General features: G+C 47.6%; 1 protein-coding gene across 4 annotated transcripts in view; it reads left to right on the plus strand.

The window, feature by feature from the left end:
• Positions 1–24,755, plus strand: part of FAM131A (family with sequence similarity 131 member A) — a 100,292-nt gene extending 75,537 nt beyond the window's left edge. For all 4 annotated transcript variants that reach the window (XM_060682872.2, XM_060682873.2, XM_034442003.3 and 1 more), the window contains 2 exons: positions 15,539–15,667; positions 22,482–24,755. In XM_060682872.2, coding sequence (XP_060538855.2) covers positions 15,539–15,667; positions 22,482–23,029 — 677 coding nt within the window. In that variant the 3' untranslated portion in view covers positions 23,030–24,755. The remainder of the gene's footprint in view (positions 1–15,538; positions 15,668–22,481) is intronic.
• Positions 24,756–27,469: the final 2,714 nt, after the last annotated feature.

Consider the following 27,469-nt stretch of genomic DNA (forward strand, 5'->3'; position numbering starts at 1 on the left):
GGCAGAGGCACTGCGGGGCATCCTTCGTTATTTCCAGGGCCATCCATGCGGGCGAGATCTAAGCACCCCAGGGGCCGAATCCGGCCTGCAGGCCTTGAGTTTGTAAAGAATCAGAAAAACACTATTGGCCGTTGCAAAGTTTCAACCAGCTTCACGTCCCAAGGCTTAGGATCAGCTGTTGGTGAAATATTTCCACTTGCGTAGCCTTTTTCCCAGTGGTGAAATCCAATTTTTTTTTTACTACCAGTTTTGTGGGCGTGGCTTGGTGGGCGTGGTGTGGCTTGGTGGGCGTGGCAGGGGAAGGATACTGCAAAATCTCCATTCCCACCCCACTCCAGGGGAAAGATACTGCAAAATCTCCATTCTCACTCCACTCTGGGGCCAGCCAAAGGTGGTATTTGCCGGTTCTCCGAACTACTCAAAATCTCTGCTACCGGTCGGGGGTGGATTCTAAAATTTTTTATTACCGGTTCTGTGGGCGTGGCTTATTTTGTGGGCGTGTTTTGATGGTCATGTGACAGTTCTTTAGGATTTAGCAGAGGTACTGGTCTACCAGGCTTTTAACTGCTTGCAGAGCTATACAGGTCTACTCAGTTGTTTTTTTGGAGGCACCGGTCTACTCATTTGTTTTTGGAGGCACTGGTCTACCACCACACTGCCTTTTAACACTGATCAGCTGTAGGGCGGCCCTTTGAAGCCCCACAGCAAGAGTTTAAACAGTTTTTTTCCTTCTAGCCGATCAGCTGGGACTCGGAAGGCAGCGAATAGATTGGGGGCGGGGCCAAATAAAAGGTAAGAATAACGCGGGGTGGGGGCGGGAGGGCCCAGCTCCCGAACAATGAGAACCGGTTCGGTGACATCATATCGTCACCGCTACCGGCTCGGCCGAACCGGGCCGAACCGGAAGGAACCCACCACTGCTACCGATTCTCCGAGCTGCTCAAAATTTCTGCTACCCGTTCTCCAGAACCTGGAGGATTTCACCCCTGCTTTTTCCCAAGTCACCTCAAGCCAAGGTCCTTCCTGACAAACTCAGGTCATCAGGCCGGTATTGCGGGACAGATGACATGCCAGGACAATACAGATTTCTCTATCTTCAAGCTGTTCTGAGTCAGCTGCTCTATCTACAGTCCCGGGGAAAGAGGAGGGAGGGGGCAGCGTTCTCAAACCTTGCCAAATGCAGTCGATTTGTTGTCTTTTATTTTTATTTTTTGTGTGTGTGCTTTCCCGGGGCAGCTCCGTCTCTCTTCTGCTCCACCTTTTCCTCCCCAGCCTGTCAAGCAGCAAATGAAGATTGATGCTTTGAGCTGATTTCCCCAGTTACTCCCTTCATTAAAGGAGGCTGTTTTTTTTCCAACTTGGTTGTCCTTCATTTAGCTGCCTGGGGTGGGGTGGGGGGTTGTGTAGGGTTGGGGGGAGAGAGAGGAACAATTGACTCAAGGCAAGGGGGAGTCAAAAAGGAGGCAGAGGCAAAGGGAAGGGGGGGGTCAGGCAAATTTTTCTGCAGCCAGGAAACTTTTAAAGAAAGTTGTGGAAGGCTGAAGGAAGGCATCATCCCAACAATGACCAAGATGGGGAGCTGGAAGCTAAAAGATAGGAAGTACAGTTTGCAGAAACTGGATATGTCTTATTTACTTACTTACTTACTTACTTACTTACTTACTTACTTACTTACTTACTCACTCACTCACTCACTCACTCATTCATTCATTCATTTATTTATTGGTTCGATTTATATGCTGCCCTTCTCCGGAGACTCAGGGCGGCTTACAATGCGTTAAGCAATAGCCTTCATACTTTTGTATATACCTGCTTAGTAGGGCTTTTGGGCCCCCACCCCCAAGCGGTGTTCTTTTTTTTATACAAAGTCAGTTTATTGCCCCCACCATCCGGGTCCTCATTTTACCTGCCTCGGAAGGATGGAAGGCTGAGTCAACCTTGAGCCTGGTGAGATTTGAACTCGCAGTAATTGCAGGCAGCTGGTGCTACTTAACAGCACTTTAGTCTGCTGCGCCACCAAGGCTCTTTGATGAAAAGAAGGACCAGGGGTGACATGATAGCAGTCTTCCAATATTTCAGGGGTTGCCACAAAGAAGAGGAAGTCAAGCTATTCTCCAAAGCACCTGAGGGTAGAACAAGAAGCAACGGGTGGAAACCAATCAAGGAGAGAAGCAACTTAGAACTAAGGAGGAATTTCCTGACAGTTGGATCAATTAATCAGTGGAACAACTGACCTCCAGAAGTTGCAAATGCTCCAACACTGGAAGTTTTTAAGAAGATGTTGGGTAACCATTTGTCTGAAGTGGTGTAGGCCAGGATCTCCTGTGTGAGCAGGGGGTTGGACTAGAAGACCTCGAAGGTCCCTTCCAAGTTTGTTATTGTGTAGCAACATCAGAGAGGAAAAGACAATTTTTTTCCTATCATTTTGTTTTTGTTAGAGACACAATTGACATGGTTAAAAGGTGGACCTAGCCACCTGTCTCTCTCTCTGTCAAATCCACCTGATTAGAGGTAGTCCTCGGCTTACAACCTTTTGTTTATGGACCATTCAAAGTTACAACGATACTGAAAATGTGACTTCTGACTGCTTTTCGCCCTTATGACCATTGCAGCCTCCCCACAGTCACCCGATCAAAATTCGGACAGTTGACGACTGGCTCCTATTTATGACGGTCGCAGTGTCCCGGGGTCACATGATCCCCTTCTGCAACCTACTTGGCATGCAAAGTCAGTCTGGGGAAGCTAGGTTCATAACTGCAGTGATTCCCTTAACAACAGTGGCAAGAGGAGTCGTAAAACGGAGCAAAAGTCATTTAACAACTGTTTTACTTAGCAATGGAAATTTTGGGCTCAGTTGCGGTCATAAATCAAGGACTTACACTGGAGGTTTTTAAGAAGAGATTGGAGAGCCATTTCCTGAAGTGGTGCAGAGTCTCTCCTGCTTGAGCAGGGGGTTGGACTAGAAGACCTCCGAGGTCCCTTCCAACTCTGTTATTCTGTTACTATCTGTGTTTGGAATTAAATGGTGCAATATGGGTAATCCTCGATTTACGACAGTTGCTTAGTAACCGGTCAAATTTACTGTGGACCTCCAAAGGGGTATTCATTAGTCAGTGCAGAAGTTCTAACACTGTTCTGTCCCCCTTCCTCACACAGGCAAGCGTAATACCAAGCACGCCTGCCAATATTTTATTAGGTAAACAGATTAGAATTCTTGGCAGACCAAGGTTTTGGCAGCAAACTGCCGAATGCCTGCCAAGACCGTTTTCCCTCCCATAAAGCAGAAGAGGACTTATCTTCAGTCTGTTCCAGGAGCAACAAATTATCCACGAGACAAGAGTTTAGTCAATGTTCAGTCCAAAATATATCCAAGCCGAATTTCAGAGATCACGATGTGACTTTCAGGGTTTAACTTTGTCCGTCACAAAGCCTGAAGAGCAATCCCACCCACTTTTATTCCTTGTGGGGTGTGGCTCCATGACTCAGCTCAATCTCTGGCCCTCCCACGCCTCTTCCGTTGCTGCGCACGCTTCTCCCTCCGACGCTGCCTGGGATCAAGCCAGGATTCATCATCCTCGCTCCCTATCAATTGGTGCTCCGATATGCCTTCCTCCTGGCACATCCCAGGCTGTTCCTTCTGGCCTTCGGATGGAACCTGAGGCATTGCCAGAAAGGAGGGTTCTGGAGAGGGAGGCCTTGTCAGTTCCTCCCCATCACCTTCTGAGTCCTTTTCCTCTGTTAGGACAGGCTCGGGAGTCTGTCACAACAAACAGAGTGATGGCTAACCTTTTCATCATCGCGTGCCAAAAGCGGGAGGAGCGGGGGGGTCACGTGCGCACATGTCCACACGCATAATTCAATGCGCCCCGCTCCCCCCTGTGCATACATGCGTGACCCTCCTGCACTCCCCCTGCTTTTGACACGCGATGGCACGGAGGGCTCAGTAGGCCCGTTTTTTGCCCTCTCCAGGTTCCAGAGGCTTTCTTGGAGCCTGGGGAGGGCAAAAACAGCCTTCCCCACCACTCCGGAGGCCCTCTGGAGGCCGGAAAGGGCCCATTTACTGACTTCTGGTGGGCCCGGAAGGCCTGAAAATCAGATGGCTGGCATGCACATGCGTGCTGGAGCTGAGCTAGGGCAACGCTTGCATGCCCACAGATATGGCTCCGTGTGCCACTTGTGGCACGCATGCCATAAGTTCGCCAACAGGGTTCTAACAACTCCCCTCCTCCCACACCATGGTCACATGATCACATTTTGGGCAATTGGGAACCAGCTTATGCCTGTTTAATAATAATAACAATAACAACAGTAACAGAGTTGGAAGGGACCTTGGAGGTCATCTAGTCCAACCCCCTGCTCATGCAGGAGTGTAGCACTCTATGGTCCCATGACCTCATTTTAAGATGTCCTTTCCTTGAAAACCGGCATTTGCTTCCGGTTTGCAACAAAACCGACCCGTCGCAAACAGTGGGTTCGTTTAACGACCGCGGCGTTCGCTTAACCACTGCCACGGTCGCTTTAAGAACTGTGATGATTTCACAACAAAGCATGTTGTGAAAAATCAGGCCCATGGTGTGGGCGACCCTCTTTACAACTGTCACAAATGACAAACCGGATGAGCAGACTCCCTTCCGGTTATAAGTGGAGGACTCCCTCTAGGGTGCTTTGAGCCTCTGCAAGATTGAAGGCCCCTGTTTTAACTTTTCAACACACAAGCACACACAGATACACACTCCAATGTTTGACTTGACTCACTCCAAAGATGCTCTGAACACAGGGGTCTCCAACCTTGGCAACTTGAAGCCTGGCGGACTTCAACTCCCAGAATTCCCCAGCCAGCTGGCTGGGGAATTCTGGGAGTTGAAGTCCGCCAGGCTTCAAGTTGCCAAGGTTAGAGACCCCTACTCTGGAGGCCACAAAGGAAGTGGGGGAGATGCTCCTCAGTTCTCCATTGCTCCATCGCTTGCCCAGAAAACAATGCTTAACATTCCTCAAATTCCAGCTCTATCACACCGGCTGGCCCAGAGGCCTCTTGCTTGGAGGAGATAAAATTTCTCTTTCTGGGAGACATTGTGGGAGAACGAAAGGTATTTTCTCAGGCCCTGAGCCTTTGCCTGGTGGGTTGGTTGGTTTAGTTTATTTCGCCCGTGTTTTTATTGTTTTTGAACATATCCAACACACCTTATACTTTCCTCATAATAACAATCCCATGAGGTGAGTTGGGTTGAGAGAGAAGGATGAACCTTTTCCTTCCTTCCTTCCTTCCTTCCCTCCCTCCCTTCTACCTTTCCATCTTCCTCCCTCCCTGCTTTCATCTTCCTTCCTTCCTTCCCTTCCTTCCTCCTTTCCATCTTCCTCCTTTGCTTGCTTCCTCCCTCCCCGCTTTCATCTTCCTTCCTTCTTTCCTTCCTTCCTTCCTTCCCTCCCTCCCTCCCTCCCATCTTTCCATCTTCCTCCCTCCCTCCCTGCTTTCATCTTCTTTCCTTCCTTCCCTTCCTTCCTCCTTTCCATCTTCCTCCCTTGCTTGCTTCCTCCCTCCCCGCTTTCACCTTCCTTCCTTCCTTCCCTCCCACCCTCCCTCCCTTCCACCTTTCCATCTTCCTCCCTCCCTCCTTGCTTTCAACTTCCTTCCTTCCTTCCCTTCCTTCCTTCTTTCTATCTTCCTCCCTTGCTTGCTTCCTCCCTCCCTGCTTTCATCTTCCTTCCTTCCTCCCTCCCTCCCTTCCTCCTTTCCATCTTCCTCCCCCCCTGCTTTCTCCTTCCTCCTTCCCTCCCTTCCACCTTTCCATCTTCTTCCCTCCCTCCCTCCCTGCTTTCATCTTCCTTCCTTCCTCCTTTCCATCTTCCTCCCTTGCTTGCTTCCTCTCTCCCCGCTTTCATCTTCCTTCCTTCCTTCCTCTCTACCTTTCTCCTTTCCATCTTCCTCCCCCTTGCTTTCATTTTCCTTCCTTCCTCTTTCCCTCCTTCCACCTTTCCATCTTCCTCCCTCCCTGCTTTCATCTTCCTTCCTTCCTTCCTCCCTCCCTTACTTCCTTCCATCTTCCTTCCTTGCTTGCTTCCTCCCTCCCTACTTTCACTTTCCTTCCTTCCTTGAGAAGCAGTTAGGCTTAAGTGCAGGGTCATCTTCCTTTTGAGGGACTCTAAAATTTAGAATTGCAGCAGGGAAAAAAATCTCCAAATAAATCACGCTGGATCTTCCAGCTGGGCCCCTCCACAGCTCGGCATGTTGTATGATTCATCCTGAGGTTGCCAGGCAGTTCGGAGCCAATGATAAAGGCTGGTGCTGAAAGCTGCCATTGACCGCCTCTCTTTCTCTCTCTTTCGGAAGTGACACCCACAGGCAGCTGTGAGCTCCAAATTAGTTGCCTGTGGTGCACCCCTAGTTAAGGTCGGGCTCAGCTGCCTAATGGCAGGTCAGATCAGCAGACACGTTAATGTGGTTCAGTTGAAAGCCTCAGACCAGAGGTCTTCAAACTTGGCAGCTTTAAGACTTGTGGACTTCATCTCCCAGAATTCTCCAGCCAGCTGGCTGGAGAATTCTGGGAGTTGAAGTCCACAAGTCTTAAAGCTGCCAAGTTTGGGGACCCCTGCCTCAGACCCTGAGCTTCTGCACAGGATGAGATGGAGGAGAAGCCCCCAAGGAACTCCAGATCTGGTCTACCACTACAGTAGATAGTAACAGTCGTGTCAAAAAACACCACTTAGTGGTTTCTAGTGGAACAGGCAACAATTTATATCTATATATATAAAAGTGAAAACCACTCACGCATTAATCACGAAATCTCCAGAACCGTAACGCCTACAAACTTGAAATTTGCCATGTATGTTCCTCTTGGCTTCTAGGTGCTCACTAAGAAAGGATTTTTCAAAATGACCATCAGAGCATTAGTATTTTTTTTTTAATTTGATTTATATGCCGCCCTTCTCCGGAGACTCAGGGCAGCTTACAATGTGCTCAGCAATAGCCTTCATCCTTTTGTATATTTATACAAAGACAGCTTATTGCCCCCACAACTGGGTCCTCAATTTACCTACCTTAGAAAGGATGGAAGGCTGAGTCAACCTTGAGCCTGGCGAGATTCGAACCTGCAGTAATTGCAGGCTGCTGGTTTTAATAACCAGCTTAATAACAGGGTGCCTTAGACCACTGTACTACCAAGGCTCTTGGTAGTATTTCCTATATTATTATTAACACGCTCTGATGCAAAGGAGTTTTACTCCCCCTCCCCACTTCAAAAGAAATCTGTTCCAAATGCAAAACACAAGCAGAGGAGAGGAGTTTCACTTTCAGTTTTACTTTCACAGCAGGAAGCAGCTTTACTACAGAACAGTTGAGCTAAGACATGCCCAGCCTCCTTCCTGTCTCCTTCTTGGTCACACAGCAAATACTTTTTTAGTTTCCAAACACTCCTCAACTCTCTCACACACTGACAGGATGCTAGCCAGATGAATACCGATGGATGCTGCAGGCTGGGACATTCTACTCCCCCTCCCGGTCTGTTCCAACTGCCAGTTGCATTATATTAACACAAACACACTCTGATGCTACGGAGTTACACATTCTACATTAAGTTTCAGGCTGCAAGTGTCAATTTATCAAGCCCGAGCACATAGTTTCGTAGCGAAGCACGGACGTCCTGCTAGTTTTCTATATATTTATATATGTCAAAAAACCGTAAACCTCTACAGAAGCAATACTGCAGCTGATTAGCATGGCTATTTCCAAAGGGACTGATCTTGACTTATTCTAGGTTTAACTCTTTTGTGTTCATAGCAGGTGTAAATGGAAAAGAGGACACCAGGTGATCCCATCTCTATTCTGTACCATGTAACAAATACTTTGGGGAATCGAGATAGTGGCTCCAACATCTATACACACATACTTAAAGCTGGCTGGGGAATTCTGGGAGTTGAAGTCCACCAGGCTTAAAGTTGCCAAGGTTGGAGACCCCTGGTTTAAACAATTCATTCGCAACTGAAAGCAAATATACATGTCCCACATTGCAGGATCCAACCTGGGTCAGTCACTAAGACCAGAAGTTTAAAGGGCCTGGTGGAGTAAAAGACTAAAAGCATTGTGATTAACACCAGCTGTCTGCAATTACTGTAAGTTCGAATCTCGCCAGGCTCAAGGTTGACTCAGCCTTCCATCCTTTCTAAGGTAGGTAAAATGAGGACCCGGTTTGTGGGGGCAATAAGCTGACTTTGTATAAATATACAAAAGGATGAAGGCTATTGCTTAACACATTGTAAGTCGCCCTGAGTCTCCGGAGAAGGGCGGCATATAAATCAAATTAAAAAAAAAATCTTCCGAGCTTTCGGACTCAGGCTGAAGCCCATCTTCAGGGAATTTCTCTCTACCAGAATGTGTGCTTCGGGCTATTCTATGCATAGTATTTATGTGGTGCCTGGTTGTGTGTAGCTTTTTAGTTGTTGATTGGGGTGTTGATGGCTGGTTATTGCCTGTTGTTTCCTTGTGCTGCCAAATCCTCCGTTCCTGAGTACCAGACAATCTGATGGTAAATCATCACTCCTGTTGACTGATAAGTGGCTCCTTTCCCAGACTTATTTATTTATTTATTTATTTAATTTATTTTATTTATTTGTCAAGCATATATATGATAACAGTATAAACATTATTTGAATACATGAAAAGAGTAAAAATAAAAAGAAATATTAGGACAGGGATGGTAGGCATGCTGGTGCACTTATGCACGCCCCTTACAGACCTCTTAGGAATGGGGTGAGGTCAACAGTAGACAGTCTTAGGTTAAAGTTTTGGGGGTTTGGGGAAGAAACCACAGAGTCAGGTAGTGCATTCCAGGCATTGACCACTCTGTTACTGAAGTCCTATTTTCTGCAATCGAGTTTGGAACGGTTTACCTTGAGTTTGTATCTATTATGTGCTCGTGTATTGTTGTGGTTGAAGCTGAAGTAGTCATTGACAGGTAGGACATTGTGGCAGATAATTTTATGTACTACGCTTAGGTCAGACTGAAGTCGGCGTAGTTCTAAGTTGTCTCAGCCCAAAATTTGAAGTCTGGTGGCATAAGGTATTTTATTGCGGGTAGAGGAATGGAGGATTCTTCTCATGAAATACCTCTGGACTCTCTCAATTGTATTAATGTCCAATATGCAGTGCGGGTTCCAGACAGATTCGAGAACTGTATTCGAGAATTGGTCTAGCAAATGTTTTGTATGCTCTAGTTAGCAGTACAATATTACCAGAAAAGAAGCTACGCAAGATTAGGTTAACAACTCTTAATGCCTTTTTGGCAATACTGTTACAGTGGGCTCAGGCACTTCGTTCTCCAAACATTTCCCTGGCTGATTTTGTGCCTGCTCGTCCAACAATCTTAGTAGGGGTGAAATTGAATGTATGTCCTTGTTCACTGCAATATGAGGCTACCAATGAATTTGGGTCTCCTCGTCTAACCGCTCACTTGCGTTCTTGAAATCTGGCGATAAGCACACAGCACATATTCTGGCGAGAAAGAAGTTCCCTGAGGCAAGTCTGAAAGCTCGGAAGACTAACCTCTGGCCCTGGTAACTGGTCCAGATTGGATCCTGCCATTCATTCTTGGTCTTTATCCCACCATTGAAAAAAAAATAAAAATAAAGATAAAAATAAGCCATAAAAGAAAATTGCCTTACAAGGAAAGGTTTGGGGCAGGGGTGCTATTCAGCAGGTTCTGACAGGTTCTGGAGAACCGGGTGGAAATTATGAGTAGTTCGGAGAACTGGCAAAAACCACCTCTGGCTGGCCCCAGAGTAGGGAGGGAATGGGGAATTTGTAGTGTCCTTCCCCTGGAGTGGGGAGGGAATGGAGATTTTGCAATATCCTTCGCCTGGAGTGGGGTAGGAATGGAGATTTTGCAGTATCCTTCCCCTGGAGTGGGGTGGGAATGGAGATTTTGCAGTATTCTTCCCCTGGAGTGGGGTAGGAATGGGGATTTTGCAGTATCCTTCCCCTGTAGTGGGGTAGGAATGGAGATTTTGCAGTCTCCTTCCCCTGCAGTGGGGTGGGAATGGAGATTTTGCAGTATCCTTCCCCTGAAGTGGGGAGGGAATGGGGATTTTGCAGTTTCCTTCCCCTGCCACGCCCACCAAGCCACGCCCACAGAACTGGAAGTAAAAAAATTTGAATTCCACCAGTGGTTTGGGCTGGGGGTTGGTTTTTGTTTGTTTGTTTGTTTGAAAAGAAGGGCTTTCAAATGGCCCACAATATTATTCAGAAGGAGAAATAATCTAAGCCAGGGGTGTCAAACTCAAAGCCCAGGGGCAGGATCTGTCCCATGGGGTACTTAGATCCGGCCCGCAGGGTCACCCTGGAAACAGCAAAGGTCCAGCTAGAGAAAACAAGCTGCCAAGCTCCGTTTTCGGCTACCACGGCCTCCTGCAACCCTCTGCAGTGAAAACAGAGCTCGGGAGCCTGTTTCCGCTGGCACAGCGCTCGGGCCGCCACAGGCGCCCCCAACAGGAGTGACGTTGAGCTGGTCACGCCCACTCTGGCACGCCCCCCCCGAGGTCAATCAGAACCGTGATGCGGCCCTCAATGAAATCGAGTTTGACACCCCCGAGCTAAGCGATGTTGAGATGTGAAGATTTAATTCAGGCGTGAGGGAAATCTTATGCGCAGAAGGGAAATGAGGATACTCAGAAAAAGAGCTTGAGGGGAAAAAAAATTAAGAGGAATCTATTTTTTTAATTAGTGCGTCCCGAACAAAAGGGCCTGGTAGCTCAGCAGACTGATAGCATTGTGATTAACACCAGCTGCCTGCAATTACTGTAAGTTCGAATCTCCCCAGGCTCAAGGTTGACTCAGCCTTCCATCCTTTCTAAGGTAGGTAAATTGAGGACCCAGTTGTGGGGGCAATAAGCTGACTTTGTATAAATATACAAAAGCATGAAGGCTATTGCTTAACGCCTTGTAAGCCGCCCTGAGTCTCCGGAGAAGGGCGGCATATAAATCAAATTTAAAAAACAAAAACAACAAAAAAACACGCACTCCTAGCAGCATTGCCGTCTGTTTCGGAGACGGCAGCTTCGACCACCGTCTCAAAAACAATTGAAGTTCAATTTATTTAGTCATTCTTGTATGTCGCCGCAGTTGATCTACGGCGATTAAATGTATGTCCTAAGAAGCACTCAAAAAGTAGATAATGAAATTAAGAAAGATTTTTTTTTTAATGTAATAAAAGATAATACATATTTACAATCCGAGTTCACAGACAATTGGGCCATTGGCAGGAATTCAAATTATGTTACCAATGCAATTGAAAGGCACCAAGCAGGAAGCTTTCAGTTAAAGGCACATAAGCCCTGCTAAGGAAAAAAAAAAGCTACTTTATTGGCCTTTATTATTATAATGATAAAATTATAATTATATAATAATTAAACCGTAATTATTATCATTGTTTCCTCCAGTATTCCTATTCCTTAGGAGAGCTTTCCCAGATAAATTGGCCTTTTTCTGCAGCCCAATTTCCCTAAACACTGGAACAAGCATGTCCTTCTGATCATCTTGTACTTTGCATTTCTAAATAAAAGGTAAAGGTAAAGGTTCCCATCGCACATTCCCGACTCTGGGGGGCGGTGCTCATCTCCGTTTCAAAGCCGAAGAGCCAGCGCTGTCCGAAGACGTCTCCGTGGTCATGTGGCTGGCATGACTCAATGCCAAAGGCATTGAGGAGCCTGAGTGGTGCAGCAAACTATTGCTACTGTTAAAGATAGTATTTAGCTTCCAGCTGCCTGCAATTACTGCAAGTTCAAATCTCACCAGGCTCAAGGTTGACTCAGCCTTCCATCCTTTCTAAGGTAGGTAAAATGAGGACCCGGTTTGTGGGGGCAATAAGCTGACTTTTATAAAACATACAAAAGAATGAAGGCTATTGCTTAACGCCTTGTAAGCCGCCCTGAGTCTCCGGAGAAGGGCGGCATATAAATCTAAAGAAAAAAAAAAAAGGCGCACGGAACGCTGTTCCCTTCCCACCAAAGGTGGTCCCTATTTTCCTACTTGCATTTTTTACCTGTTTTCGAACTGCTAGGTTGGCAGAAGCTGGGACAAGTAACAGGAGCTCACTCCGTTATGCGGCACTAGGGATTCGAACCGCTGAACTGCCGACCTTTCAATCGACAAGCTCAGCGTCTTAGCCACTGAGCCAATATGTCCCTGCATTTCTAACTAAATGACTGCAAATATATATATTCCTTATTCTATTGCACCAGAGGGAATTGGAAGTCTGCGCCTTTCCCCCCCTTCTTTTCTATTTGCTTTTGTATTTTTGTATTTTATATTATAAGCTGATAAAACTGTCAAAGCAAAAAAGAAGTGTAGGAGAAAAGCAAGCTGAGCTGGAAGATGGGGTTAAACATGTCATCAGTTTGGGGTCATTGCGTTGCCCCGGGAGATTGAAGTCCAGCCCTCTGTGACCGATAGTTGACTAAACCCTTGTATTAGAGATAGCAACAATAAACTGTTCCTGAAGAACGGTTGCAGGAACTGGGTATGTCTCGTTTAATGAAAAGAAGGACTAGGGGAGACTTGATAGCTGTCTTCCAATATCTCAGGGGCTGCCACAAAGAAGAAGGAGTCGAACTATTCTCCAAAGCACCTGAGGGTAGAACAAGAAGCAATGGGTGAAAACTAATCAAGGAGAGAAGCAACCTAGAACTAAGGAGAAATTTCCTGACAGTAAGAACAATTAATCAGTGGTACAACTTGCCTCCAGAAGTTGTGAATGCCCCAACACTGGAAGTTTTTAAGAAGATCAAGAAGAGCCTTGATAGTACAGTGGTTTAGTGCACCCTGTTATTAACACAGCTGCCTGCAATTTCTGCTGGTTCGAATCTCTCCAAGGCTCAAGGTTGACTCAGCCTTCCATCCTTTCTAAGGTAGGTGAAATGAGGACCCAGTTTCTGGGGGCAATAAGCTGACATTGTATAAAACATACAAAAGTATGAAGGCTATTGCTTAACGCATTGTAAGCCGCCCTGAGTCTCCGGAGAAGGACGGCATATAAATCAAATTAAAAAAAAAAAAAAAAGATGTTGGATAACAGATGTTGTCTGAAGTGGTGTAGGGTTTCCTGCCTAAGCAGGGGGTTGGACTAGAAGACCTCCAAGGTCCCTTCCAACTCTGTTATTCTATTCTATTCTATTCTATTCTATTCTATTCTATTCTATTCTATTCTATTCTATTCTATTCTATTCTATTCTATTCTAAACTCTTCTCTTCTAGATTAATGCCAGGTGCAAATAACCAAGAACATTTGTTAAGTTCAAGGTACAGAAGAGTTTACTGTTGCTACCTCTAATCCAAGAACTAATGGTCAAATCCAGTGATGGGATTCAGCCGGTTCGCACCACTTCGGGAGAACTGGTTGTTAACTTTCTGAGCAGTTTGGCGAACTGGTTGTTGGAAGAAATCATTAGGACAGAGAACCGGTTGTTAAATTATTTCAATCCCACCACTGGTCAAATCTAAATGGGCGCTAGATAATGGTCAACGGTATTCATGGGGGTAGGGTTGGACTTAGGTCTCTCGGGGCAATGCAATGATTTCATGCTGATGACATGTTTAACTTCAACTTCCAGATCAGCTTGGTTTTTTTTTTCTTACATAAGCAAAGGATAACTTCACATGAAGTATTAGTACCGCTTTACAAAGCCTTAATACGGTCACACTTGGAATGCTGCATCCAGTTTTTGGTCGCCATGATGTAAAAAAGTTGTTGAGACTCTGGAAAGAGTGCAGAGAAGAGCAACAAAGATGATTAGGGGGCTGGAGGCTAAAACACATGAAGAAAGGTTGCAGGAATTGGGTATGTCTGGAGTAATGAAAAGAAGGACTAGTCTAGGGGTGACATGATAGCAGTGGTCCAATATTTGAGGGTCTCCTACAAAGACGAGGGGGTCAACTTCTTTTCCAAAGCACCAGAAGGCAAGACAAGAAACAATGGATGGAAACTAGCCAACGAGAGAAGCAACCTAGGCATTTCCTAACAGTGAGAACAGTCAACAAAATGGAATGGCCGGCCTTCAGAAGTTCTGCGTGCTCCATCAATAGAAGTTTTCAAAAAGAGACTGGACAACCATTTGTCTGAAATGGTATAGGCAGGGGTGAAATCCAAAATTTTTCCCCTACTGGTTCTGTGGGCGTGACTTGGTGGGCATAGCAGGAGAAGGATATTACAAAATCTCCATTCCCACCCCACTCCAGGGGACGGATACTGCAAAATCTCCATTCCCTCCCCATTCTGGGGCCAGCCAGAGGTGGTATTTGCCGGTTCTCCGAACTACTCAAAATTTCCGCTATCGGTTCTCCAGAACCTGTTAGAACCTGCTGGATTTCACCCCTGGGTATAGGGCAGTGTTGGCGAACCTTTTCGGCACCGGGTGCCGAAATGGGAGCATGCGCGTGTGCGCAAGGGAGCACCAGAAACAGGAAGAGCAACTCCCTGGTGCGCATGTGTGCATGGGGAAGCTGAGCTTCCGGTTTCTGGCCTGTGCATGCGTGCTGGTCACCTAATCTTTCAGTTTCTGGTGTGCATGCGTGTGCGATTGGCTGGCCGGTGTGGCATGCCCGGAGAGATGGCTCTGTGTGCCACTTCTAGCACCCATGCCATAAGTTCGCCATCACTGGTATAGGGTGTACTACTTAAGCAAGGAGTTGGGCTAAAAGATTTCCAAGGTCCCTCCTAACTCTATTGTTTTATGTTCTATAGACTTATTGTCAGCACTCCAAGCTGCATTCACTCCAGTGCTGACATAAGAAGGAGAAGGTGGGGGCATCTGGCAAGAGGACGCTTGACTTTTCACCTACTTATTTTCCCTGGAGATACTATCCCCTAGGAGATGAGTTGGGAGGGGGGAAATTCCTTTGAGCTGAAGTAGTAGATAACAGCAGAGTGACTTGGAAGATGGCCAATGAGAAGCAGAGCAGTGGGGAAAGGAAAGGGAGGGTTTGGACCAGGAAGTCAGTGTTGGCTGCAACTGAGTCGGAGTTTCGATTGTTGTGCCTAATAAATGAAAGATTTTGATCAAGGACTATTTGTTTGAAATGCAGTTTATTTGAGACAACACCAAATCCTGACACTTATATTATGGAACATTTTTTCCCCAGGTGACTTCCCAACCTTTATCAATCAGCTGAAGGGCTGAAATCTACTAGATTAATCTTTCCCCAGCTTGTCACTCCAGTTTGATAAAGTACAAAGCAGGGGTGAAATCCAGCAGGTTCTAACAGGTTCTGGAGAACCGGTAGCGGAAATTTTGAGTAGTTCGGAAAACTGGCAAATACCACCTCTGGCTGGCCCCAGAGTGGGGAGGGAATGGAGACTTTGCAATATCCTTCCCCTGCCACGCCCACCAAGCCACGCCCACAGAACCGGTAGGGAAAAATGTTGGATTTCACCCCTGATACAAAGCTTGAATTTCTGACTTCCATGACGGTCCTTAGGGTTGGCATCTCTTCCACAGTGATTTCCACCACCCTGTGTTTCACCGCCTCTGTGTAACAACACTCCTTTCTCCCCAGGTGTAGCCGAACAGTTTGCCATCGCTGAGGCCAAACTCAGAGCTTGGTCATCGGTGGAAGGGGATGACTCCAATGATGAGTCTTACGACGAAGATTTTCCCACTTCCGGTGAAACTGCCCAGGCAGCTGGTAAGTGAGAACGGCCGGCGTCTCTGGTAGGTTGAAAACCAACAGGAGGCTGAACTAGGTAGAAAAGAAAGAAAAAGAACCAATCCAGTGATGGGTTCCTCCCGGTTCGGCCCGGTTCGGCCGAGCCGGTAGCGGTGACGATATGACGTCACCGAACTGGTTCTCCCCCCCCGCCCTCCCACCCCCCCACCCACCCCCATGTTATTTTTACCTTTTATTTGGTCCCACCCCCAATCTATTGCTGCCTCCTGAGTCCCAGCTGATGACTAGAGGGAAAAAAACTGTTTAAACTCTTGCCGCGGGGCTTCAAAGGGCCGTCCTACAGCTGATCAGTGTTAAAAGCAAACAAATGAGTCAGGTCGTAAGTGCAAGGACTGGTCGTAAGTGCGAGGACCTTCCAGAAATGACTCTGACCAGCTAGCCACGCCCACCTAGTCACATGACCTCCAAGCCGCACCCACAAAATAAGCCACGCCCACAGAACCGGTAGTAAACAAATTTAGAACCCACCCCTGAACCAATCCACTTACTTTATTCCAAAATCTAGGTCTCAGTGCAATACCAGCACCCTGTAGGTTCTGGGTGTCAATCTCAATTTCACTGAAGGCCGCATCAGCATTACGGTTGCTCTGAAAGGCCCGGTTGCGTTTAAGACTATTGTAGGAAGTTAGCACCCACCCCTCTCCTAGGAAAATGAGATATTTTAGGAAATATTAAAAAGGCAGAATATTTCCCCTAAAAGGGAGGCAGAAACTCAGTCCCCCCATCTTTGTCAATGGGCCATTAAGGCCTTTTGTCCAGTCTATTCTACATAACAAAGATCTACCTCCTTCAGGCAGAGCCATAGTACGAATTGCCCAAAGCTCTTTCATTACATCATCACCCAGCAAGAGTCAACCAAGCCTGGGACATAGACAACCTACAAAGTTACCCCTGCATGGCCCCATGGGAGTCTGACAACCAATCAGAACACAAGCTCAAATTCAAAGCCCAACAGAGGGCATAAAACCCAGGCACTCTCAGCTTCTCTACCCTTTTTTTCACCCAAGATCTCCAAGGCATGTGATCCTGTTCATCCAAAAACCTTCTTTCCGAGCATCTTCCATAAATCCAGTGGCTTTTCCCCCACTTGGAACTGAACCCAGAAGGGTATTTCTTCCAACGATTTGTATCCTATTAGTTCAGGAGTGCCCCTCAAGGCCAGGAGATTGCCCAATTAGTTTATGACTGCAAACCTGATCTTCAGATTGAAAGAGGGAGGGTCTCTTTTCAGGCAACACAGAGAGGCCATCTTGGCATTTTTGGAACCTCTTTTAAGCCCCTGCACAATTGGACCTCTTCGGAGTTCCAGATGTTTTCATTTGCAGGGAAAATGTATTTTTTCTTCCTGTAGTTCCTCTTAAGCGGTGCATGGCCTTCTCCAATTAGAAGAGACCCTTGTTCGGCAGGCTGAGGCAAAGAGGTAGTCCCGGAACCGGTGAAATCTGGGGGCTGGGCAGGGGACCGAATGTATCTGCCCTCAGTGTGGAAGGGATTGTCACTCTCGAATTGGCGTTTTTAGTCACACTAGATGCTGTTTTAGGACCTCTTTCCTGAGCACGATACCATAGTCTCTTGAGACGGAAGATTGCCAATGAGTTCCTCTTAACTGAGAAAGCAGTCTCAAGGGGGAGGGGGGCAGGAGGTGGGAGGAAGAGAAGGAGGAGGAGATGAGGAGGAGGAGGGAGGAAGAAGAGGAGAAAGGAGGAGATGAGGAGGAGGGATGAAGAGGAGAAGGAGATGAGGAAGAAGAGGAGAGGAAGAAGAAGAGAAGGAGATGAGAAGGAGGAGGAAGGAGGAAGAAGAGCAGGAGGAGATGAGGAGGAGGAAGAGGAGAGGAAGAAGAAGAGAAGGAGGAGGGAGGAGGAAGAAGAGGAGAAAGGAGGAGATGAGGAGGGATGAAGAGAAAGATGAGGGAGGAGGAGAAGGACAGGAGGAGGAGGAAGGAAGAAGAGAAGGAGATGAGGAGGAAGAAGAGGAGAGAAAGAAGAAGAGAAGGAGGAGAAGATGAGAAAGAGGAGGGAAGAAGAAGAGGAGAAAGGAGGAGATGAGGAGGAGAGATGAAGAGAAAAAGGAGATGAGGAGGGAGGAGGAGAAGGACAGGAGGAGGGAGAGGGAGGAAGAAGATGAGAAGGAGGAGGAGAGAGGAAGAAGAGAGGAGGAGATGAGGAGGAGAGATGAAGAGAAAAAGGAGATGAGGAGGGAGGAGGAGAAGGACAGAAGGAGGAGGGAGGAAGAAGAGAAGGAGATGAGGAGGAAGAAGAGGAGAGAAAGAAGAAGAGAAGGAGGAGAAGATGAGAAAGAGGAGGGAAGAAGAAGAGGAGAAAGGAGGAGATGAGGAGGGATGAAGAGAAAGATGAGGGAGGAGGAGAAGGACAGGAGGAGGAGGAAGGAAGAAGAGAAGGAGATGAGGAGGAAGAAGAGGAGAGAAAGAAGAAGAGAAGGAGGAGAAGATGAGAAAGAGGAGGGAAGAAGAAGAGGAGAAAGGAGGAGATGAGGAGGAGGGATGAAGAGGAAGAGGAGATGAGGAGGGAGGAGGAGAAGGACAGGAGGAGGGAGAGGGAGGAAGAAGAGGAGAAGGAGATGAGGTGGAGGAGGAAATGACAGAGGAGAAGACCCATCCTGCAAAATGATCAAACCAAGCTTTGTGCCATCACCATGCCAGCTCGTCCCCTTTGGAGGGCCACGTCATATCACAGTACACTGCCTCTCTCCAGTTCCACGATGACTAAGTCGCCCCTCTCGCTCATGGGCTGGAGATAGGACAAAAGAAAAAGCAAAAAAAAAAAAAAAACCTGATAAAGATATTTCAAGGACTTGCATGGTGCAAGCGGAGACAAGCTCTAAATATGGATCTACCCACTAGGATACTCTGATTAGCGCTCCAGCTGCCCCTTTCAGAGAAGCGTGTAAATCCACCTTCTCTCGGCTGCTCCCGCCAAGTTGCACATGAAGGACTTCTGGGCCTTTTAGAACCTTTTGTGTCCTAATTTTTGGGCAATTTTTGGTGGCTTTGCCCCAAAGTTAGGAAGAATTGGGAAAAAGTAATAATTTGGCTAATAGAAATAACATCGGAAAAAATAGAACTTAAACCAGAGATTTTCCTACTAGGGATGATTAAAGAAAACTATAGGAAAGAAATAAAGAAATAGGAGCCTGGATAGCTCAACAGACTAAAAAGCCTGTTATTAACATTCAGCTGTCTGCAATTATTGCAAGTTCGAATCTCACCAAGGCTCAAGGTTGACTCAGCCTTCCATCCTTTCTAAGGTAGGTAAATTGAGGACCCAGTTTGTGGGGGCAATAAGCTGACTTTGTATAAAATATACAAAAGTATGAAGGCTATTGCTTAACACATTGTAAACCGCCCTGAGTCTCCAGAGAAGGGCGGCATATAAATCTAATTTTTTTTTTGAAAAGTATTTAATATTACACATAGTCACTGCAGCCAGATTGGCGCTCGCTCAATATTGGAAAACTGACCAACTGCCAACAGATCAATTGATAATCCAAAAAATCTACAATTGCGCAGAAATGGACAAACTAACATTTGAAATGAAGGACAAGGTAGACTCAAAATGTTATACAGCATGGAATAGGTGGTATGATTGGATAACTCGCAGAAATGAGAGTAAATGAAAAATTTTGTATAATAATAATTAACAAATATACACCGTTAATAAGATAATGGTTGTATGACCAAAGTCACTTTTTCTTTTTATGTATATCATTTGTATTAATATATATGTATCTTGTAAAAAAACAAAGAAAAAGAACCTTTTGTGTCCACAAAGAGCCCTCCCAGTTGGCTACATGTGTGTTGACAAAGTGTGTAATCTCCATACTTTGGGGGCAGACAAAAGCTTTCTTTTCCTTTCAATGAATTGCTGACAAATCTGGGTCCATTTACATATCAAAGAAAGTGAGCCGTAATCTGCCAGTGTAACATCGAAGAAGAATTCAAATTAGTCCTCTCTATCATATGCAGGCAAGAGACCGAGGAGGTGTCTGGATGAGACCCCCTAAATCCAGGAGTGGGCTTCAAAAATTTTAGCAAGGGGGTTCTCTGCCTCGTTGCCGGGTGGGTGTGGCCATGGTGGATGTGGCCTAGTCAGCCTCCTGCATCATGGCGGGGAGAGTGTTTTTGCCCTCCGGATGTTTTCATCGAGCTTCCGGGAGGGCGAAAATGCCCTCCCCAGGCTCCGGAGGCCCTCTGGAGGCTCAAAACAGGCCTGTTTCCAGCCTTCCCGAACTTCCGGTAGGCCCATATTTCACCCTCCCTGAACCTCTGCACATGCCCTGCACTTAACTGCATCCAAAATGGGCCGCATGGAGACTCCTGGGAGGGGCGTGGTGGGGTGGGAGGGGCCAGCCGAGAATGGGATTTGGGGGTTCTCCAAACTGCACTGAGTCTTAGCTAGAGGTTCTCCCGAACCCCCATCAGCCCACCCCCTTTTCTAGTTGTGGGGTGTGTACCTGATAGGGATGTGGGTCTTTGCTCTGGCAAAATTCCCATCAGAAAAAAAGGACGTTGGTAAGCTTGGCTCATGGTTTGAAGGGGTTTTGAAAAAAATGAGAATATTAGCACAATGTCATCAAAATTAGCCAGGGGAAATAATCTAGAAGGGAGGAGTCCTTGGTGTTCTCTGAGCTTGGTTGTTTTGTTGTAGACATTTCATTACTCAATCTAGCTAACACCTTCAGTGCTAATCTAAAAAGCTTCCCCCGAATCTCATTTTGAAATTCAACTCTCACCATTAGTCTAGTTTGACTGGAAAGGGAGCAGAGCAAAGAGGCTGCTGTAGAAAGGAGCTGTCGTTGGATCTACAACCGATTAGATTGGAAATCTAAGTACCCCTTTGTCCAAGTTCTGTGAAGCTGCCAGCCAAACATACTTACGAGATATATTCCAAGCTCAGGAATGAGCTCTTGTAAGTTAGATCCTACACTTTTGAATGGCCTTATTTATTCTTAAGAGAGGCTAAGATCAGGCAACATATTATGGAATGCAGCCAACCTTGAGATTTTTAGGATGGTGGTCACAATAAAAGAGTTGGAAGGGACCTTGGAGATCTTCTAGTCCAACCCCTGCTGAAGCAGGAAACCCTACACCTGTAATGGCGAACCTATGGCACGCGTGCCACAGGTGGCACACAGAGCCATATCTGTGGGCACGCAAGTGTTGCCCTAGCTCAGCTCCAGCGCGCATGTGCGCACTGGCCAGCTGATTTTCAAGCCTTCTGGGCCCACCGGAAGTCAGGAAACGGGCCATTTCCGGCCTCTGGAGGGCCTCCAGGGGCGTGGGGAAGGCTGTTTTTGTCCTCCCCAGACTCCCAGAAAGCCTCTGAAGCCTGGGAAGGGAGAAAAACAGTCCTACCGGGCCCACCGTGCCATCGCATGCCAAAAGTGGGGGGAGCGCAGGGGGGTGTCACGCACGCATGCACGGGGGGGCGGGTCACATTGAATTCTGGGTTCAGTTCAGGTTTTTAATCAATGTGTTGTTGGATCATTTCTTCTAACCATGTCTTAATTCTGCTCCAATATTCTCTAGCTTCTGGGCACATCCACCACATATGATAATAAGATCCTGGTATTTGATGGCATTTCCAACATTTAGCTGATTTGCCTTTAAACATTTTTGCCAATTTTTCCGGAGGCATATGCCATCTATAAAACATTTGATATTGATTCTCTTTATATGCAGTGGACATTGTTAGTTTATAGTTCCTTTCCCATAACTCTCCTTATTTCTAGGTTGCTTGTCTCCATGATGAGTTTCCATCCGTTACTTCTTGTTTTGTCCTCGGGTGTTTTGGAGAATATTTAAAACAGTAACTATAGAGTTGAAAGGGACCTGGAAGCTAGGTTCGAATCCCTAGTACTCACTGAGGCCTGTACTAGGGATTCGAACCGCTGAACTGCCGACCTTTCTGATCGACAAGCTCAGGGTCTTAGCCACTGAGCCACCTAGTCAGGCTATAGATTGACCCCCTTCTTCTTTGCGACAACCCCTTAGATCAGGGGTGGGTTCTACGAGACCACCTGCTGCCACCAGTAGCCTCCCACTGGCCGGTACACTCTCATAGAGAGGGGCTCCTCCGGATGCCGTAGGCCAAACAATGTCAACTGGCAGCCCCCAGGGGGAGAGCCTTCTCTGTGGGGGCACCTACTATCTGGAACGAACTCCCCCTGGAGATACGGAGGATCCCGGATTGACGCACCTTCCGCCGCGCTCTTAAGACCTTTTTATTCCATCAGGCTGGGCTGGCCTAATTTCTCTCTTTTCTCCCTTTTTAAAACGCAAATTTTAATTCGTTTTTAATTTACTGGGGTGTTTTAAATCTGTCTTCGGCCAAATTGTTTAATTCGGTTTTATCCTGTTTTAAATTTTGTATTTATGTGTTTTTATCTTGCGGCTGTTCACCGCCTTGAGTCCTTCGGGAGTAGGGCGGTATACAAATCAAATAAACAAATCAAATAAACGGAAGCTACTTACCTTTACTACCAGTTCGCAGCGGGCCCGCGTGTCCGTGTGAGCAAAGCGTGCTTGTGTGCTCTTCTGCGCATGTGCAGAAGCGTTCTGATGACGTCGGGGTCGGTGGGCAGAGCCTCCCTCCGGTTTTACTACCGGTTCTATAGAACCGGTCCGAACCGGAGGCAACCCACCGCTGCCTTAGATATTGGAGCGCTGCTATCATGTCACCCCAAGTCCTTCTTTGCATTGAGCTGAAATGCTGCATTGCTAACCTCTTCCCTCTTGGTTGTTGTGTTGCAGACGCAGTGGGCCAGCTCCCCAGTAACACCCTCTTGAAAGGTTTCCTGCACAGCCGCCTGTGCCACCTGAGCTCCCGGCAAGGTTCCTGTGACCCGGAAAGCGATTCCTCTCAGTCCACCATCTCCCCGGAGACCTTGTGCTCCAGTCTCTGCAGCCTTGACGACAGCTTCCTTCTCAAGGAGTTGAGCTCCCCTTCCGAACTTGCCGCCAAACTGCTAGGCTCCGTATCCGGCGGGGAGGACATGCTGATCTCCAAGTTGCCCACCACACAAACTGCCGGAGAATGTGCCTTCCGGAGCCTGGCACAACTCGAGTGCCAGGACTCTATGTACTCCATGTCCTTCACCGAGTCCTGCCTCTCGCCCACGGAGGAGGAGGGCCTTCCGTGCAAGGACTACAAAGTCCATGGGGACAGTTGCCAGGTCCGGAGAAAGGTCTCCGATGTGGCCTCCTCCGGCGTGGTGTCGCTCGACGACAACGAAGATGACGAGGTCGAAGAAGAGCTGGAGGAGGAGGAGGAGGAGTTAGAGGATGCCGAACAGCCGTGAATCCCCCTTCCTGTTCCGTGGCATGCTTCACCTGCCATTTTGCCCTGCTCCGTGGCACCTTTCGTCTACCCAGCTCCACGGCCCATCAGTTGTCTCAGCGGGATGGTTCCTCCTCCCCCTTTGGATGAAGGAAGGCAGCATGGGCAGGAGTGGCGGGTTCGAAAGCTCCCCTCCCAGGCCTTCCTGAGCTCCACCGTGCCATCCGATGCCACCATTAAAGCCTCAGGAGCTGCTTAATGGCTTCGTGGGTTTTGCCTGCTGCATTTTATCTCTCTTTCTCTCGTGGCCTGTTTTGTTTCCTTTGCATGGGAATGTCTTTGGGGTGCAGGGTGAGGACGCCGAGCAAACTATCGGAAGAAGGGCGACGCTGGTGGGAGTCATCACAACTCGGGGACGGGGGACCTAGGGCGAAACCCAATCGTGGTGCCCCGGGAACCAAAGGTGCCCTCGTTCGCTCTCCAGGTGGCATGGCTAACACTCTTTCAAGACGAAAATCATTTCTCTTCTTCAGACTACGAAACTCGACAGACTTTTGAGATTACCTGTATGTCCCCTTTCCCATCCCGGCTCCTGTGGTTTTGTGGCGAAGAGCTGAAACAGGATGTGAAAATGCAACAAGAATGTGCGATTTGTTATGCTTTTTTTAAAAAAAACAAAACAAACAAACAAAAAAACCCAAGAAAAAAAAAATATATCCACCCCGGCCCGAGGGGCAATCCTTGGCTTTATTGTCTCAGATTTTATACTGTGGACTCCTCGGAAGAAAGTGGGGAGGGTAAGCGGGGTGGGGGGGGTGCCCCGGTGTGTGCTAATATGCTCCATTCCTGCCTTCCCCCATCTCTTCGGAAAGGAATTGGAGAGCACAAGTGAGTCCACAATGACCTTGTTTCCAGATCTTTTCTATCGTTTTGTACGTGTGTCTCCGTGTTCTGTCTTTCCGGGATTTGGTACCCCTCACATGGATGGATTTCCGTAGGGTGCCCTATCCCCTGCTCTGCTCTCCCACCGTGGCCCACCTGGGTTGGGAATATTATAATCTTTATCCTGTACCCCTTTGCCCTAAGGTAGCGTTTCTCAACCTCAGCCACTTTAAGATGCGTGGACTCATCTTAAAGTGGTCGCGTTGACGTCCACGCATCTTAAAGTGGTTGAGGTCGAGAAACACGAGTGTCTCTCTTCCATATGGCCTCTTCTGGCCTCACCTCTTCTCCAGGCCCAGGTTAAGCGGGTTTGGATGGTGCAACATCACCGACCCATGTGGCACAAGCCGTAATGACGTCACACATGTTGAGTCATCGTCTCAGAGATGGTGCCGATGGTCTTATCTGCATCATGGTTTGCTGGGATCGGGCCTTCTTTGGATCTTGAGATAACAAAGGACTTTTGACCTCGCTGGTTGGGAATCTGGGGGAGTTAGATTCCTCAACTCCGAACTCTATAGAGCAGAGGTCTCCAACCTGGGCAACTTTTAAGAGTTGTGAACTTCAACTCCCAGAATTCTTCAGCCAGCCATGTTGGCTGAAAAATTCTGGGAGTTGAAGTCCACAAGTTTTAAAATGGTCAAGGTTGGAGACCCCTGCTATAAAGAGCATCCGGTGAAGGAAAGATCACACCATGGGTGTGGCCATGGTGAGCATGGCCATGGTGGGCATCGCCAGACGGTGTGACAGGCAGCACTCGGCCTACTGCACCCCCCCCAGAGCAAAAATGGGGCATGGGGGCCATGCTGCCCCCCCCCCCGGTGTCCCATTTTGGGCCTAGTAGGCCTCCCTGTGCCTCCTGGGAGCAAAAAACAGGGCCCGTGGGGACTCCTGGAAGGGGCAGGGCCAGCCAGCAATTTAACAATCGGTTCCCCCAAACCGGCCCAAACCGGCTGAATCCCACCACTGGTTTTTATCCTGATGTAATTGTCAAAGCTTCTTTCAAAGGTTTCTGGAAATTGTAGTTTGGTAAAAGGGTTGAGGACACAGAGATAAAAGTTCTAAGGTTGTCCACACACCAGCTTTAGCAAAAGTTATTTTGGGGGACAGACAGAAGGGTGATTAAATCAGTTTGAGACTTACAAGGCATGTTTTCCCAGCCCCATCTGCACCCATATTCATGCATCTGATTTGGATAAAAAGATTTCAACAACAGTGCTGTCGGCAGTGTATGGTCATAAAATTCAAGATGGCAACCTTGCCGTTATTGAAGATCAGATTTGTTTATGTCCTTGCAGCTGCCATCTTGATTTTTCTGACCTCATGGACATAAACCCAAGCAGCGGCCTTCTTGACTTTTGAGATCACTGTCAAGTTTCGAGGTCGTCTCAAATAAATTGCATTTCAAAAAAAAGTCTTTGAAGAAAAAACTCCTATTTATTAAGCACGACATTCTAACCTGACTCCAAATGAAGCCAACACTGATTTCCAGCCCCAAAACCCTCCCTTTCCGTTCCCCGCTCCCCTGCACTCATTGGCCATCTTCCAAGTCATTCTACCCGTAAACTACTCCAGCTCAAAGGAATTCCCCCCTCCCATCTTATCTCCTAGGGGATATTATCTCCAGGGAAAATAAGTAGGTGAAAAGTCAAATGTCCCTTTCCAGATGCCTCCGCTTCTCCTTCTTATGTCAGCACTAGAGTAAATGCAGGTTGAAGTGCTGACAATCACATCCTGAAGACACCCTTGACTGGACCGTAGATGCAGTCTCGGCTTCTAGCAACAGCGCTTCCCAAACTCGGCTAAATTACTCAAACTTGGGTGGAAATGGTTTTTCTTTGAATAATGACACACAAACCTCTTACCCAGACATAACAAGGGACCTTGAACTAAGGACTCTCTGATCAACAGTAAAAAGAACTTTCTGAAATGGGGTTTTGTATAATGTCGGAAAATGTTTGGGAAGCCTGTCTTAGAAAGACATTGGGGATTAGTCCTAATTTTATTCTGGCCATTGCCCAATTCTTTGTAAATTGCAGTTTCCATAAGATGGGGTTACTGAAGTTTGTACAATCCAGAGCTGACTAACAGAAGAGTTGGAAAAGGACCCTTGGAGGTCTTCTAGTCCACCCATCTACTCAAACAGGAGACCCTATACCATTTCAGACAAGGAGTTGCCCAATTTCTTCTTAAAAACTTCCAGTGGTGGAAACCCCCCTCCCCAACTTCTGAAGACAAGCTGTTCCACGGATTAACTGTTCTCACTGTCAAGAAATTTCTCCTTAGTTCTAGGTTGGTCCCCTCCTCGACTGGTTTCCATCCATTGCTTCTTGTTCTGTCTTCAGGTGCTTTGGAAAAATAGGTTGGCCCGCTAGTGGGATTCAACCGGTTCGCACCACTTTGGCCGAACCGGTCGTTAAATTGCTGGCTGGCCCCGCCCTCCCTGCCCCTTCCAGAAGTCCCCACACATCCTGTTTTGGCTCCCAAGTAAGTGCAGGGAGGCCTACTAGGCACAAAACGGGGCATGGGGGGGTGTGGCGCGGGCCCTCCGCGGCCCATTTTTGCTCCCAGGAGGCTGCAGGGAGGCCTACTAGGCCCAAAATGGGGCACGGGGGTGTGTGCTGCGTGGCCCCCCTGTGGCTCATTTTCGCTCCCAGGAGGCTGCAGGGAGGCCTACTAGGCCCAAAATGGGGCACGGGGGTGTGTGCTGCGTGGCCCCCCTGTGGCTCATTTTTGCTCCCAAGGGGGTGCAGGAGGCTGACTGCTGCCTGTCACATCCCCTGGCCAAGCCCACCATGGCCACACCTATCCAGCCGGTCATTAGGGCAGAGAACCAGTTGTTAAATTATTTGAATCCCACCACTGGGTTGGGACCCCTTTTCTTTGTGGCAGCCCCATCTCATTGGGTTCAGAGCAGATGGTTTCAAATAGTTCTTTTGATAGGAATGTGACTAACAGGAGGACCATCACGGACTGGTCTATCACCAACAGTTGACGTTCTTCTAAGGAAGGAGAGGTTGGAGAGGAAGGAGAGAACAGAGTGTAGGGATGATGTTGAGGGGGAGGAGAAGTCGTGGATAAATCAACTAGTCTTAGTGGTTAAATAACTAGTTGTGGGGAGGACTTAGTGTCTCAGTCATTCCAGGGACTCTTGAGATGTCATGGAGATATTTGGAACGGTGATTTCTTTCCTGACCATCTGATACGGCTGGGGATCTTTCGACTGGCTCAGAGATGGTAGGAGAGTTGAGTCTCATCCTGACTCATCCATCTGGAGTGCAGCAAGACCTAGTCAGGTGATCATGGGTGAGTGGGTCACCGGAAGACCCGAAGGCCACTAGGAAGTAGGGTGAGATGGGGAGGGAACGAAAACAACATGTCTCATTCGAGAACTTCCCTTGCTAAGCCCATCTTCTCCTGCATCGTCTGTGCAACACCAGTCCATTCGGTGGCACTGTCGCACGTACCCCTCCCTACCCTTCCCCTCCCCAAAATCTCTGTGCGGACTCCTGTCTTGCCT

Source organism: Pantherophis guttatus, chromosome 6 (genome assembly GCF_059756535.1).
Source record: "Pantherophis guttatus breed Tessera chromosome 6, ASM5975653v1, whole genome shotgun sequence".
NCBI classification, from domain to species: Eukaryota; Metazoa; Chordata; class Lepidosauria; order Squamata; family Colubridae; genus Pantherophis; species Pantherophis guttatus.